The 14371-nt window shown below is 36.0% G+C and overlaps 1 protein-coding gene across 3 annotated transcripts in view; it reads left to right on the plus strand.

Moving 5' to 3' along the window:
• LOC150103296 (DNA repair-scaffolding protein-like) overlaps positions 1–14371 on the plus strand; it is a 208919-nt gene that overhangs the window by 82916 nt on the left and 111632 nt on the right. For all 3 annotated transcript variants that reach the window (XM_090397895.1, XM_090397897.1, XM_090397896.1), the window contains exon 8: positions 12214–12574. In XM_090397895.1, coding sequence (XP_090254021.1) covers positions 12214–12574 — 361 coding nt within the window. The remainder of the gene's footprint in view (positions 1–12213; positions 12575–14371) is intronic.

A 14371-nucleotide genomic window follows, 5' to 3' on the forward strand; every position in this document is an offset into this window, starting at 1 on the left:
CTTCCCTCCCGTTTCTCTAATAGGATTCTGTTTACTGGTCTTCAGGTAATGCTGGTAGATGATCAAGCTAAAAAACAGGTGTGTGTGTCCATTAGTCTTATTCTTTTCTGACTCATAGGGGAGCCAGCATACATAATTGTTATTTTTTATTTATTTTTATTTATTTATTTTTAGCACAGGTACCTCTATGGAGGCCTAAGACTTATCATGGGAGACCCAAACTATCAACACAATATCTGTTCTACCTCTCCTTGAAAGTGTTAACAGAAAAAGCACTCAACTGATTCAGGCAACCCATTCCATTCATTCATCACTCTCCAAAAAAAAAAAATCTAGTCTTTACTAACCACACTCTTACCCAACTTCCAGGGATGACCTCTTGATCTGTCCCTTCTAGCTACTTGTTGAAATATTTCCTTTGTATTAATCCTAAAAATCCTTTAAGTAGCTTAAATGTTTCTATCGTATTTACCTTTTTTTCACCTATCAACCAACTTTTGCAACCCACAAACCCTCAGTCTATTCACATAGGGTGCATCCACCAGACCACTCACCATCTTGGTCACTCTCCTCTGGATCCCCTTCACCACTTCCACATCTCTAAGAAACCCATATGACAAAACCTGAGCACAGTAATCCAGGTGTGGTCATATCAAGGCTTTATAAAAAGAAATGATGACTGCCTTCTCTGCTTATTAGTGTGCTCTTCACTAGCCAAGCAATCCTGTGAACTACTCTGGCTACTTTAGCAATATGTCCTCTAAACATCAATCCCCTGTCTACTACTTTTACTACCCCCCCCCCAATCCTTAGCTTCATCAATTTCCTGGAATACATTTCCCTCAATGTGGTACACACACACACACACACACACACACTTGTAATCTTTGTATCCCAAAATGCATAATTTTACTCTTTTCTACATTAAATTCACATCCATTATGTTTTACCCATATTGTCAACCCATTTCATTTATCCCTCAAGCTCTCTACATCAGCTTCGTTAACTATTACCATACTCAACTTTGCATCATCAGCAAACAACTGAATATCTCCCTACAAATTAATACATATCATACATGTTTAGTTCCCAACCCTTTTCATATTCCAGAAATGGTCAAACACAATTTCTAAATAGTTATTTTGCACAAATGCAAAATAACTGTTTAGAAATTTTCTAGCAACCCACAGAAATTATGCAGTTTTTAATTAGTTTGTGCTAGCATCTACTCATAATATGACAGAATAGTAGTAAATGTAATAATAAAAATAAACTTTTTTTTTGCTTTTTAGTTTTAGTTGGTTCAAATGACTTTCTTCATATTCTGAAATCCCTAAGCTACATTTACTCTCTTTTCTCTGCTTCCTTCTTTTGATTCTTATCCTTAATATTTATACTCTGTAATATTCAGTTTCTTTTAATGTTACTTGTGTTCTTACCTCCCCATCCCACATTTCATTCTAACAATAAATTTTCTTTTATTTTAATGATACATTACTCCTTTTACAAATACACATGTCCATGAATAATCCTATTATAATAGGTTCAATTTTAGTTTTTTTTTAGTTAGTACATTTGAAACAAAGTATAAACTTAGGGATATGTCTCTGTCTACTCAGGAAACTAACCATATCAAAATAGCTACTTGCCAAAGTGCAAGAGGAATTTTAGGTTCATAGACATTATATCATTCTCTCTCTCTCTCTTTTCATCCCCCCCTCCCTCCCTCCTTCCTTGTTCTTTCCACCTCTTTGAGACATCTAGATCTTTAATCTACTGATTTACTACTCACTACTATACCTGAGAGCTACTTGAACTGTGTGTATCCTTAATAAGCATTGTTTCTTTGTCATCTGTGTGGTATGTTTTATGACTGCTATAGTAGAAGTCACCTTTAGAGAATAATTGCAATACTGAAATGAACCTTGACATGCAAAGATAAAGTAGTCGTTTTGCCTCTTTACAAGGCCTTGATAAGACCTCACTTGGACTATTGCGCATGGGTCTGGTCTAGTTTCTGTGGTGATTCTGATACACTGGAGAGGGAGAGAGAGTGCAAAGTGTCAAAAATGGTATCAGGATTGTGGAATACTGATTTATTAAGACAGATTGAGAATTTGTAGGCTGTAGACACTAGCAAACAGCAGAAAAGTGGTGATATGATTGAGGCTTACAAACTTCTTGAAAGGGTTATATGGAATTTCAGTAGATGGAAATTTTCATTTTATGGGGGTTGAAGAAAGGATGCAAGGGCATCCATGGAAATTGAGAATTAATGGTGTCAAGAAGGAGGGGAAGAATTAAAGCTAGATTTTTCTCTCATAGAGTAGTGCATGATTGGAATGGATTGCCATTGGATGTTGTATGTGCAAGTAGCATGGATGAAGTCAAGAACAAGTATGACAGCTGGTACAAATAGTATGGCCTCCCTCGATGATGTTGGTTTTTTCATTCATCCAACTTTACATTTGCTAGCTGTTGGTTGATCCCACATTCAAACATAAAGAAAATTTTTATTTCACTGCGCCACTCTATGTTTGAAATTACATAATTATTGTGAAGGAATCAAGCATCGATTAGCACAACATTAACGTGAACTCACTGGAGGCCAATAATTTCTGCTTATACTTAGGGTTTCCCGCAAGATTCATATTCTAATGAGCGGTGCAATGAAACTGAAATTAGGCAAGCACAAGAATCAAGTTAAACAAGATATTTAATTCTCTCACAAAATTACTGCTAGAACTTATGTATGAGGCTTTCACAATTCTCATCCGTTAGGATTTCAACTTAGTTTCACTTTAAGCAACATCAGTATTCAACAAAACATTTAAAAGTTAATTCCTTTTAGTCTCAGAGAAATGTTCATAATTTTCAATTTATCAAACACTTAACTGGGATTACCAATATTTATCAGAGGATTAAAATAGTTCTTAAAAGGCTCAGTCTTGAATTTACATATACGTTGTGAGATAACACATTCAAACACGAACTAATTCTTCAATGTGGTGTCTCACATTAGCTTCACAAGGAAATGTTTTATAATATCATAAAACATTTCCTTTTAAGAACTCATTCAAGCTTGACTAGTTGGCTCCAGCAACATGAAATTTGACCAAGTTCTCCAGAGACAAGCAACACTATCACATGTTAGTTATAGAATAGATATTCTTACCGGTATGATCATCATAGCTTGCACATTATGGAAAATTCCTATAACACTTCTAGGCACTCGGTAATCTTCCACTTTAGGCAACACAAAACTTATAATAACCCCGAGTTCAATTACTTATTTGTTAAGACTGGAAAATGTATTTTCTTGCTCGTAATAACTTGTCTTACAATAAATCTCACTCATTATTGTCATCCCTTCACTCGGGTAAATTCTTCTACAAGGTAACAGGAAACTATAAATAATTATGAGTTCGAAGTAAGATTCATGAAAATCGGAACAAGTTTCCAAATACTTGTTACGGCGTACGATCCCAGGATAGATCACATCTCACAACCTTCTTACACTCTCTCCATTTTCCTTCTGGTTCATTCTGCCACTATCTCATAATTCTCCTTCCTTTTCATGCCCAAACTTGTTTTTATTTTCCACTCATTTAGTTCTCAACCAAATTCCCACGTGATCGTTGTACAGTTTCCTACGCCAAGACACGTGCTATCTAAAAATAACTTTGTTTTCTGACAGCAGCCAATCAAATCACATTAGCAGAGTCCGTTAAAAATACTTTCACTTTCTGTAATAACAAATAAAATGCATATATTGCAGTTCACTTGGAATACATTTACAAGTTATATAAAGAATTTATACAGAATAAATAACAAAAAAAAAAAAGATTACAATTATTATTTCAACGAACAAATAACAGTAAGTGTTTAAATTAAAATTTACATAGGAGCAAACTTAGCTCAGGAAATGCAATTCATGTTAAATCATGAATGAAGTATTAATAATCATAAAATCCTTCATTCACAATTTAACAATGAGTCCTTGACTCCCTAGAAGTTTCTCTTAATAATAATAATAATAATAATTTGTAATTATTTGATAACCTGTTATCAGATATTTTCTTCACATGCTCCTTCCAGTTTTGTTCACATCTTGTATTTAATCAGTATCCTCAAGTACTGACCTGATAAATTTCATTTGAGAAGGTGCTAGCCCCCCCCCCTCTTGTTTCAAACACATCATCTTACTATCATATCTGAGAGCTACTTGAACTGTGTGTGCATCCTTAATAAGCATTGTATTCTTTATCAGCTGTGTTTTATGTTTTATGACTTTTTCTATAGTAGAAGTCAGCTGTAGCTGACTATTATTATAAGAGACCTTCAGGTAGTCAAGATCTGATTGGGTGAAGGCTATACATTACCTATGCCAGATGTCATATATTCTCTTAAACTCATCACTTTTCTATAAGTCACCCATTTTTTGAGTGCACACAACTATAATTTCCACAGGTGCCTCTTCTTGTTCTCTTTCCATCTTCCATATAATGAAAAATTTCATCAACTAATATCCTATAATACCCTTCCAGAATTTTATAGACCTGTATCATATCACTCCTCTTTCTCCTATTTAACAGTGTTTGCAGTCTGCATACTCTGTCTGTCCTCATAATCTACATTCCATAACCCTGATATCATCCTTTTAACTTTTTTTTTTTTTTTTTTGAGGGGGTGGGGATTTTTTACAGTGTCTTCAACTCCCTCAGAACCCTGGAGACTAAATCTGCAATTAGTAGTCCAGATTTACTCACATCAAGGCTTATAAAGAGACAAAATGACTTCCTTATCCTTGCATAATGAAATGTTCATTTCAGCATTGCAGTTATCCTATGAACTTATTTACAGTTTTTGCTTTGTAACCTTTAAACTTCAAATTCCTGTCTACCATAACTCCAAGATCCCTAGCTTCATTGGTTTCTCCAAGCATGATCCCACATATATATGCTGGTTTGAATTGATAGCCATTATCATTTGCTCACATAATTTTCAGCTTTACCATTAGTTGCCTTTATCCTACAGTCCTCGTCTCAAGTGGCTTTTGCTGGCATTGTACTGTCATAATTCTCGTGGAAAGACTTAGACGTTGGTTATGCATTTTCACTATATTATTTCAGGAAATTACAACGTACTAGGATATACATTAAAATAAATTTTAATATATTTCTATATTTCGGCAACGTCACGCTGCCATTTTCAAGAACTTAGGTACAAGATACGTGCACGCAGGCACAGCACTAACAATAAATGAGTAAGAAGAATGAAGCTATTATTTCTCCTAAAGTCCTGATGGTGCCCTCTAGCGGGCGATGTTGGTATTCTTGGGCGATTGGGCTGGAGGTCTTCTGATGAAGGTTTCCCAAATTTGAGGAAGTCTCATGCAGCCAAATTTGTTGAGGTTTGATTCGTTTCTTAGGGCTGAAGCTGATTCTATGAAAAGCCTTTCATATCTGTATTTGCTACGGTGTATTATCCTGGCTTTTTTTTTTCCACCGTATTCTATGGCAGGTATCCAGAGCATGGTCAGCAAGACCAGAGTGGCTGTATTGGTGAAACCGGATGTAGTCCTTGTGTTCTGAAATTCTGATATTTGCTGTTTGGCCGATTGGACTCCCAAAAATTCACAAGGAAAATGTGCCATTACGTCCCATAGTGGATGGCATTGATTCCCCCACATACAAACTAGCTAAACATTTGGCCAAAGCTCTCTCACACTATACTGGCAACACACCTTTATACATAAAAAAAACTCAGCCCACTTCAAAGCCAGCATAGAAAACCTTACATTCAAACACACTGACATAATGGTCAGTTTTGATGTCTCCTCCTTATTTACGAATGTCCCTCTCAAAGAATCCTTAGAGCTAATCCAAGCTAAATTTCCTCCTGATATCACAGCCCTATTTCAGTTCACAATGGACTCAGGCTACTTTGTTTGGCAAGGAAAATTCTACAAACAAATAGAGGGGACAGTCATGGGTTCTCCACTCTCCCCACCCTTGGCCAACTTTTATATGGAGACTTTTGAAGAGCAAGCCTTGAACTCTGCCCCACAAAAACCAACCATTTGGCTTCGCTATGTAGATGATGTATTGTAATTTCGCTATTTGGCCACATGGCTCTGATGCGCTCCTCTCCTTCTTAACACACTTAAACAACCAACACCCCAGAATCAAATTCACCCTGGAAGAGGAAAAAAACAACTGCATTCCGTTCTTAGACACACTGGTCACCCGCCAGCCTGATGGAACCTTGGTTTTCTCAGTATATAGAAAACCCACCCATACAGGCAGATACATTCACCAACAATCCCCCCCCCCCTCACAACAATATGGAGTCATTAAGACACTACACAACAGGGCTAAACTTATCTGCTCGAATGACAATGCCCTAACCACAGAACGAAACCACATCCTCAACACGTTCTCAGCCAATGGCTACTCCCCCCAAAAAAAATCCAAAAAATATTAAAACCAGTAAACCACAACCCCCCCTCCCCCTCACAACAAGGATTACTCTAAATCCATCACCATACCTTACATCCGAGGCACCTCAGAAAAAATCACAAAAATCCTAAAAAAACATAACTTAACTTCTTGTTACAAACCATATAAAAAATTGGCATCCCTTATCCGCACAACAAAAGACCAACCTCCCCCTCTAGACCTACCTGGGGTGTACCAGGTCCCTTGCAGCTGTAAGCTGCCCTACTTCGGCCAAACAGGCAGGACAGCAAATATCAGAATTTCAGAACACAAGGACTACATCTGGTTTCACCAGTACAGCCACTCTGGTCTTGCTGACCATGCTCTGGATACCTGCCATAGAATACGGTGGAAAAAAGCCAGGATAATACACCGTAGCAAATACAGATATGAAAGGCTTTTCATAGAATCAGCTTCAGCCCTAAGAAACGAACCAAACCTCAACAAATTTGGCTGCATGAGACTTCCTCAAATTTGAGAAACCTTCATCAGAAGACCTCCAGCCCAATCGCCCAAGAATACCAACATCGCCTGCTAGAGGGCACCATCAGGACTTTAGGAGAAATAATAGCTTCATTCTTCTTACTCATTTATTTTTTGTGCTGTGCCTGCGTGCACATATCTTGTACCTAAGTTCTTGAAAATAGCAGCGTGACGTTGCCGAAATATAGAAATATATTAAAATTTATTTTAATGTATATCCTAGTACGTTGTAATTTCCTGAAATAATATAGTGAAAATGTACTGTCATAAGTTATTAGTTTTGTGACTCATGGCAAGTTTGAATATTTTATTAAATGGGTGACTTTTGCAGAAAAGACAAAAATGTTTGTTGAACTGAAGTAGCAATGACCAATGACTTGTGTGATCTGTAAGTTCACCCTGCACTGTTAGAATATCGAATAACATTTACAAATGTGGTTCATCAACCATACTCTTAACTACTATGCTGTGCAAAATGTGGAAATCTGAGTCAATTCCATATCTCCCATTCAGCATAGACAAAGCTCTTTGTTCAGAAAGACATGGGTTTGATTTCTGTCCATCATTCAAGGAACCTTTACCTGGTCTCTTTTGACTGTCTAAAGGTGAGTTAGCCATACGGAGGTAGAGGGTTTTTTCACCTGAAAACTTGAGTTTTTCGTGTCTCAGAACCAGCAAACCAGCCTGTGAACACACGCACACATGGATCTACAGTCATAAAATATCTACTTAATTCCTCATTAGGAGGGCTCAAACAGTTCTGAGGGATGGTGGAGGGAAGGGAGAACCCCACACGAATAAATAAATTTCATAGATTTTAATGTAAGTCACACAAATAGTGAGTCTACATACTTATGAGACATTGTGTAATCATTCAGGCAGCAATACAATCAGTATAGTCTGCTCTTTATGGAATAACAATAAATGAGCAGCATAAAGTGACTTTAAATGCACATTACCTGTTAAAAAAAAGTGGATACTAAATCACAGGGATGCAAAATCAGATTGTATCACATAAATTGGTGATAATATATCTGATTACTCTCGCCCTTTGTGATATGGCAATCATGACATACCAACAAAACTCTCACTGGGCAGTGAAATTAGGAGGACAGAAATTTATTATTTGATTGGTGTATTCCTTGCACACCTGCATGCTTTGAAGAGTGTTGACCTTGAACACTCCATGCAATTCAATGCTACTGTCTGCTGAATGAAAAACATTTCATTCAACAGATTATAACTAATAATTCTTTACTAGTTATAAACTTATTGATCCACCCATGATACTAATAAGTTTACAACATTTTATGGGTAGATTTGATAAATATATACATCATCATCATCATCAAATTCCTGCCATGTACCCTCAAGGGGTGTACAGGATATGATAGTACTACATGAAAAAAAAAATTACATCATTATTAATTTCCTATCTACAATTTTCCTCCAAATCAGCCTGTTACTTGTCATCACTCCAACATTATCAGATCTTATATTTCTATCGTCTAAGGCACTTTGTACCGTATCAATCCACCTATATCTTGCTCTTCCTCTGGGTCGTTTTGCTGCCAACCTGGTAGAGAACACTTGTTTTGCCAATCTCTCCTCGCCCATTCTGTTTAGGTGACCATACCACCTGAGATTAGCTCTGCTCATGCATTCCTGGATGCTGACAATGTCAAGTTCTTTCCTAATATCCTCATTTTTAATATGATATTGCCATTGATGCCATCTGTTCATGCCTCTAATCTTTCTCAGGACTCTCATATCTGCGGTCTCTAGTCTTTGGTCAAGTGTTTTACTTCTGACCCAGCTCTCAGATCCATAAGTTAAAACTGGTTTGAACACTGTCTTGTATACAGCTAATTTAGTGTTCCGACTAATTTCTCTCTTATTCCATATGAATTTATTCAATTGACTTCCCACCATACCAGCTTTGCTGATTCTGTTGTCTATTTCTATATTTAATTTACCATCTTTACTAAAAATCGTGCCTAAGTACCTGAAATGTTTTACTTGTTCCACAGGTTCTCCATTCACAACACAGTTGACATTTTCAATGATTCTGCCTATTTTCATTGTCTTTGTCTTTTTATTGCTGACCTTCATACCATATTTATTACAACAGCTGTTCAAATTAGTCAGAGAATCTTGCAGACTTGTAGCTGATTTATTTAGAAGTATAACATCATCTGCATGAAGCAAAGAGCTGACATTAACATCTCCAATTTTGATATCATGTTTAATACCACTTTCCTTCATAATGTGATCCATATAGATAATGAATAACAGAGGGGATAATGTACATCCTTGTCTCACACCAGATTTAACATTAAACCATCTTCCTGTACTTCCTTCAATTCTAACTGCTGACTTACGACTCAAATAAAGACTAAGTATTGCTTGATATAATGCCCCATTGACACCATATAACTGCAGCATATTGAATAGCTTCTCTCTTGGCACCTTGTCATATGCCTTTTCCAGATCGACAAAACTTAAATACAGATCTTTGTTATATTCCCATGCTTTCTCGACTATTTGTCGTAAAGTGAAGATCTGATCCTGACAGCCTCTATTTGGCCTGAATCCAGCTTGTTCTTCACCAAGCTTTTCTTCCACAATTCTTCTCAACCGTTTCTCAAGTATACTTGCATAGATCTTGCCAGGAACACTCAGTAGGGAAATACCTCTGTAATTCTCACATTCAGTTTTATTTCCCTTTTTATATATGGGTACTAATGAGAGCTCTACTCCAGTCATCGGGAATTCGTCCCTCTGTCCAGGCTTACTGAACTATGCAGTGCAGCCACTGTAAGACTCTTACACCACCATACTTCAGCATTTCTGGTCGAATATCATCTACTCCTGCTGCCTTTCCACAGTTCAAGCCTTTGATGGCTTTTTCTACTTCAAGTATGGATATGTATTCCTGACTGCATGCCTGGTCAATGTCTTTTACCACTGTGCTCACATCACTGCTTGTTTCATTTAGCAGTTTTTCAAAGTAATTACTCCATACTTCAAGGATATCTTTTTCTCCCGTTTTCATGTCACCTTTATCATCTCTAATTCCTTTTATAGCACTCTTTCCTCCATTCTTAAGCTTCTTCAACAACCTCCAGAATATTTTGCCACCTTCTTGATATTTATTTTCTATATTCTTGCCAAAGTCCTCCCATGACTTTTGTTTAGCTAGTTTTACACAATGTTTAGCATTCTTGCATTTGTCTCTATATTCTCTAAGAGCACAAGCTGACTTATTTGACAGGAACTTTTGATATGCTTTCTTCTTTTCCTTCACTGCCTCTTTAACTTCCTGTGTCCACCAGGGAGTTCTGATTTTTTTATCCTTACAGACAACTTCACCACATGCCTCTCTGGCTGAATCAATCAATGTTTTCTTCAGAGTTTGCCACTGAATCTCCAAGGTTTGATTCCTGTTCTCAAACTCTTTCATTTTTTCTTCAATAATCTTTGTGTATTTTAGTCTACAGCTCACATCTGACAGCTGCTCAACTTTTATTCGCTTTAAAACTTTCTTACACGTTATTCTTTTCAATATGAAATTCAATTTTATCCTGCTCAAGACTAAATAGTGATCACTTCCAATTTCAAATCCTCTGTATACTCTGGTGTCCTGCACCAGGGAGAAAACATCACTATCAACAATAATATAGTCAATGAGACTTTTCTTATTCCTTGCCTCTTCTCTCCATGTGAATTTGTGCACATTTTTATGTTGGAACATGGTGTTAGTAATAACCAGTCCATGTCCTGAGCAGAAATCCAACAGGTATTTGGCATTATTATTAGCTTTGCACTTTTCTCCAAATTTTCCCAAAATATTTTTGTATGTCTCACAATCATTTCCTACTCTGCTATTTAGATCCCCAACAAGGACCAAGTTTTCCTTTTTCATTGTGTCAGTTGCTTTTTCTAAAGCGTGAAAAAATTCCTCCACTTCTACCTTAGTAGAACCTTCTGTGGGACCATAGGCACAAATAAGTCTCATTGTCCAATTCCCCATTCTCATATTTGCCCACATTACTCTACTTGAGACTGACTGCCATTCAAGAAGATTAGCCTCGTATTTTGTGTTGAATACTATAGCTACTCCTTCTTTTCCTTGATTGTCATTGCCTGAATATATCATTTTGTATTTATTGCTCAGAAAGATCTCACCAGTTTTGGTCTTTTTTGTTTCAGTCACCCCTATTATGTCGATCTGGTACTTATCTAATTCCTCAGCTAGCCCCATTTCTTTGCCATTCAGGCTTCTTACGTTGATAGTACCAATCTTCAACTCTGGTGATGTTGAGTTGGGGTTTATTTTCAGATTTGTGTCCTATAAATATATAAATATATAAATATATACATTGTATATTGTATACATTGTATAAGTATATACAATGTATAAATATATACATTGGAATACTAATCTACTTGCTATAAAAGATTCCTCTCTTCTTTCAAATCTGTGGTTATATAAATGATAGCCAGGAACATATTTTCTTATTTATTATGTTACGATTTCATTTTCGTGAATTTAGACCAAGTCTTTTGATCTTTACCCATAGTTTCATTAATTATCATTTTATTGATTTTGGTCTGTAAGTCCATTATTCTTTTTAAATAATGTTTTCAGTTATTTCTGTATTTTATTATTTATGGTATTCATATCTGGCTTAATTCTTTTGGTAGGTCATCATTTTGTTTTTGTCTAATCATGTTATAACTTGTTGGGTTATTTTTGCCCTCATATTTCATATCAGCTGAATTGGTTCTTTTCTTCCATATAGCAGTGCTAGTTTTCATAAATTATACATTCTCAGTCAGTCTTTTTTTTTGTTTGTTTGTTTGTTTTTTTGTTTTGAGAGAGCTTATTTGTCAGATATATAACTATGGATCTTCAGCGTAACTTAATTTATAGTCAAATAATTAAGATGATTAACTTTAGTCTTCTTTCTTGTTGTCTATTTTTCTTGGAATGAATATTTCTTAAAAAATAAAACCAATGCCATGGTTTATTTTTTTGCTTAAGAAATTCACATTTTATAATATAAACGTGATAGTTTGCCACCCACTGTTTATAGACATAACAAACTTATAACATAAAATCATAACATTACAAAAAATATTGTTACTTTTATGCTACACACTTGAAACAGTGCAATCTGTCTCTCATCATTGTCTTTTACTAAAATGTATTGTATCTTTCTTACAGACTCATGTATGAAACCTATTCCATGTCCTCGAGCTAAATCAAAATCGTTTCATTCATTGCTATTCCAGGATGACTCTATTAGTGCTAAAGTATCTGATAAATTTAATCAAATAAAATCCTCAGAGTCAGATGAGCACCTTAAAAATCTTCAGTGTGGATTGCTCGGTTACAGACCATATCACCTTTCATCAATAAATAAAGGTACTATTTCATCTGCTATAGATTTAACAAGAGAAAGAGCTTATTCTTCTAACATTAGAATTTGTGGTCGAATACAACGAATATGGAAATCTGCACCTTTGCCATCACTTAGAATTGATTCTGATGCTTCTGCTTTAAAAAAAGCTGCAAAAGATATTAGGTATGTGCATTTTGTATTGCCCATGAATTGTGTGTTTTGTTCATCATGCTTAATTGTACATGAATTAGTAGTCCTTATTTAATTATGCTTAGCCATTTATGTGATTTGGTTTTAAAACTGATATGGTTAAAGTTATCATCATCAAATTCCTGCCATGTACCCTCAAGGGGTGTACAGGATATGACAGTACTACATGAAAAAATTACATCATTACTAACTTCCTATCTACAATTTTCCTCCAAATCAGTCTGTGACTTGTCAAGACTCCAACATTATCAGATCTTATATTTCTATCGTCTAAGGCACTTTGTACCGTATCAATCCACCTATATCTTGCTCTTCCTCTGGGTCGTTTTGCTGCCAACCTGGTAGAGAACACTTGTTTTGCCAATCTCTCCTCGCCCATTCTGTTTAGGTGACCATACCACCTGAGATTAGCTCTGCTCATGCATTCCTGGATGCTGACAATGTCAAGTTCTTTCCTAATATCCTCATTTTTAATATGATATTGCCATTGATGCCATCTGTTCATGCCTCTAATCTTTCTCAGGACTCTCATATCTGCGGTCTCTAGTCTTTGGTCAAGTGTTTTACTTCTGACCCAGCTCTCAGATCCATAAGTTAAAACTGGTTTGAACACTGTCTTGTATACAGCTAATTTAGTGTTCCGACCAATTTCTCTCTTACTCCATATGAATTTATTCAATTGACTTCCCACCATACCAGCTTTGCTGATTCTGTTGTCTATTTCTATATTTAATTTACCATCTTTACTAAAAATCGTGCCTAAGTAGCTGAAATGTTTTACTTGTTCCACAGGTTCTCCATTCACAACACAGTTGACATTTTCAATGATTCTGCCTGTTTTCATTGTTTTTTTCTTTTTATTGCTGACCTTCATACCATATCTATTACAACAGCTATTCAATATAGTCAGAGAATCTTGCAGACTTGTAGTGGATTTATTTAGAAGTATAACATCATCCGCATAAAGCAAAGAGCTGACATTAACATCTCTAATTTTGATATCAGGTTTAATACCACTTTCCTTCATAATGTGATCCATATAGATAATGAATAACAGAGGGGATAATGTACATCCTTGTCTCACACCAGATTTAACATTAAACCATCTTCCTGTACTTCCTTCAATTCTAACTGCTGACTTACAACTCAAATAAAGACTAAGTATTGCTTGATATAATGCCCCATTGACACCATATAACTGCAGCATATTGAATAGCTTCTCTCTTGGCACCTTGTCATATGCCTTTTCCAAATCGACAAAACTTAAATACAGATCTTTGTTATATTTCCATGCTTTCTCGACTATTTGTCGTAAAGTGAAGATCTGATTCTGACAGCCTCTATTTGGCCTGAATCCAGCTTGTTCTTCACCAAGCTTTTCTTCCACAATTCTTCTCAACCGTTTCTCAAGTATACTTGCATAGATCTTGCCAGGAACACTCAGTAGGGAAATATCTCTGTAATTCTCACATTCAGTTTTATTTACCTTTTTATATATGAGTACTATGAGAGCTCTACTCCAATCATCGGGAATTCGTCCCTCTGTCCAGGCTTTCTGAACTATGCAGTGCAGCCACTGTAAGACTTTTATACCACCATACTTCAGCATTTCTGGTCGAATATCATCTACCCCTGCTGCCTTTCCACAGTTCAAGCCTTTGATGGCTTTTTCTACTTCAAGTATGGATATGTATTCCTGACTGCATGCCTGGTCAATGTCTTTTACCACTGTGCTCACATCACTGCTTGTTTCATTTAGCAGTTTTTCAA

The sequence above is a fragment of the Typopeltis vanoorti genome, chromosome 9 (assembly GCF_054136105.1).
Source record: "Typopeltis vanoorti isolate ZY-2024b chromosome 9, IOZ_Tvanoo_1.0, whole genome shotgun sequence".
Lineage (NCBI taxonomy): Eukaryota > Metazoa > Arthropoda > Arachnida > Uropygi > Thelyphonidae > Typopeltis > Typopeltis vanoorti.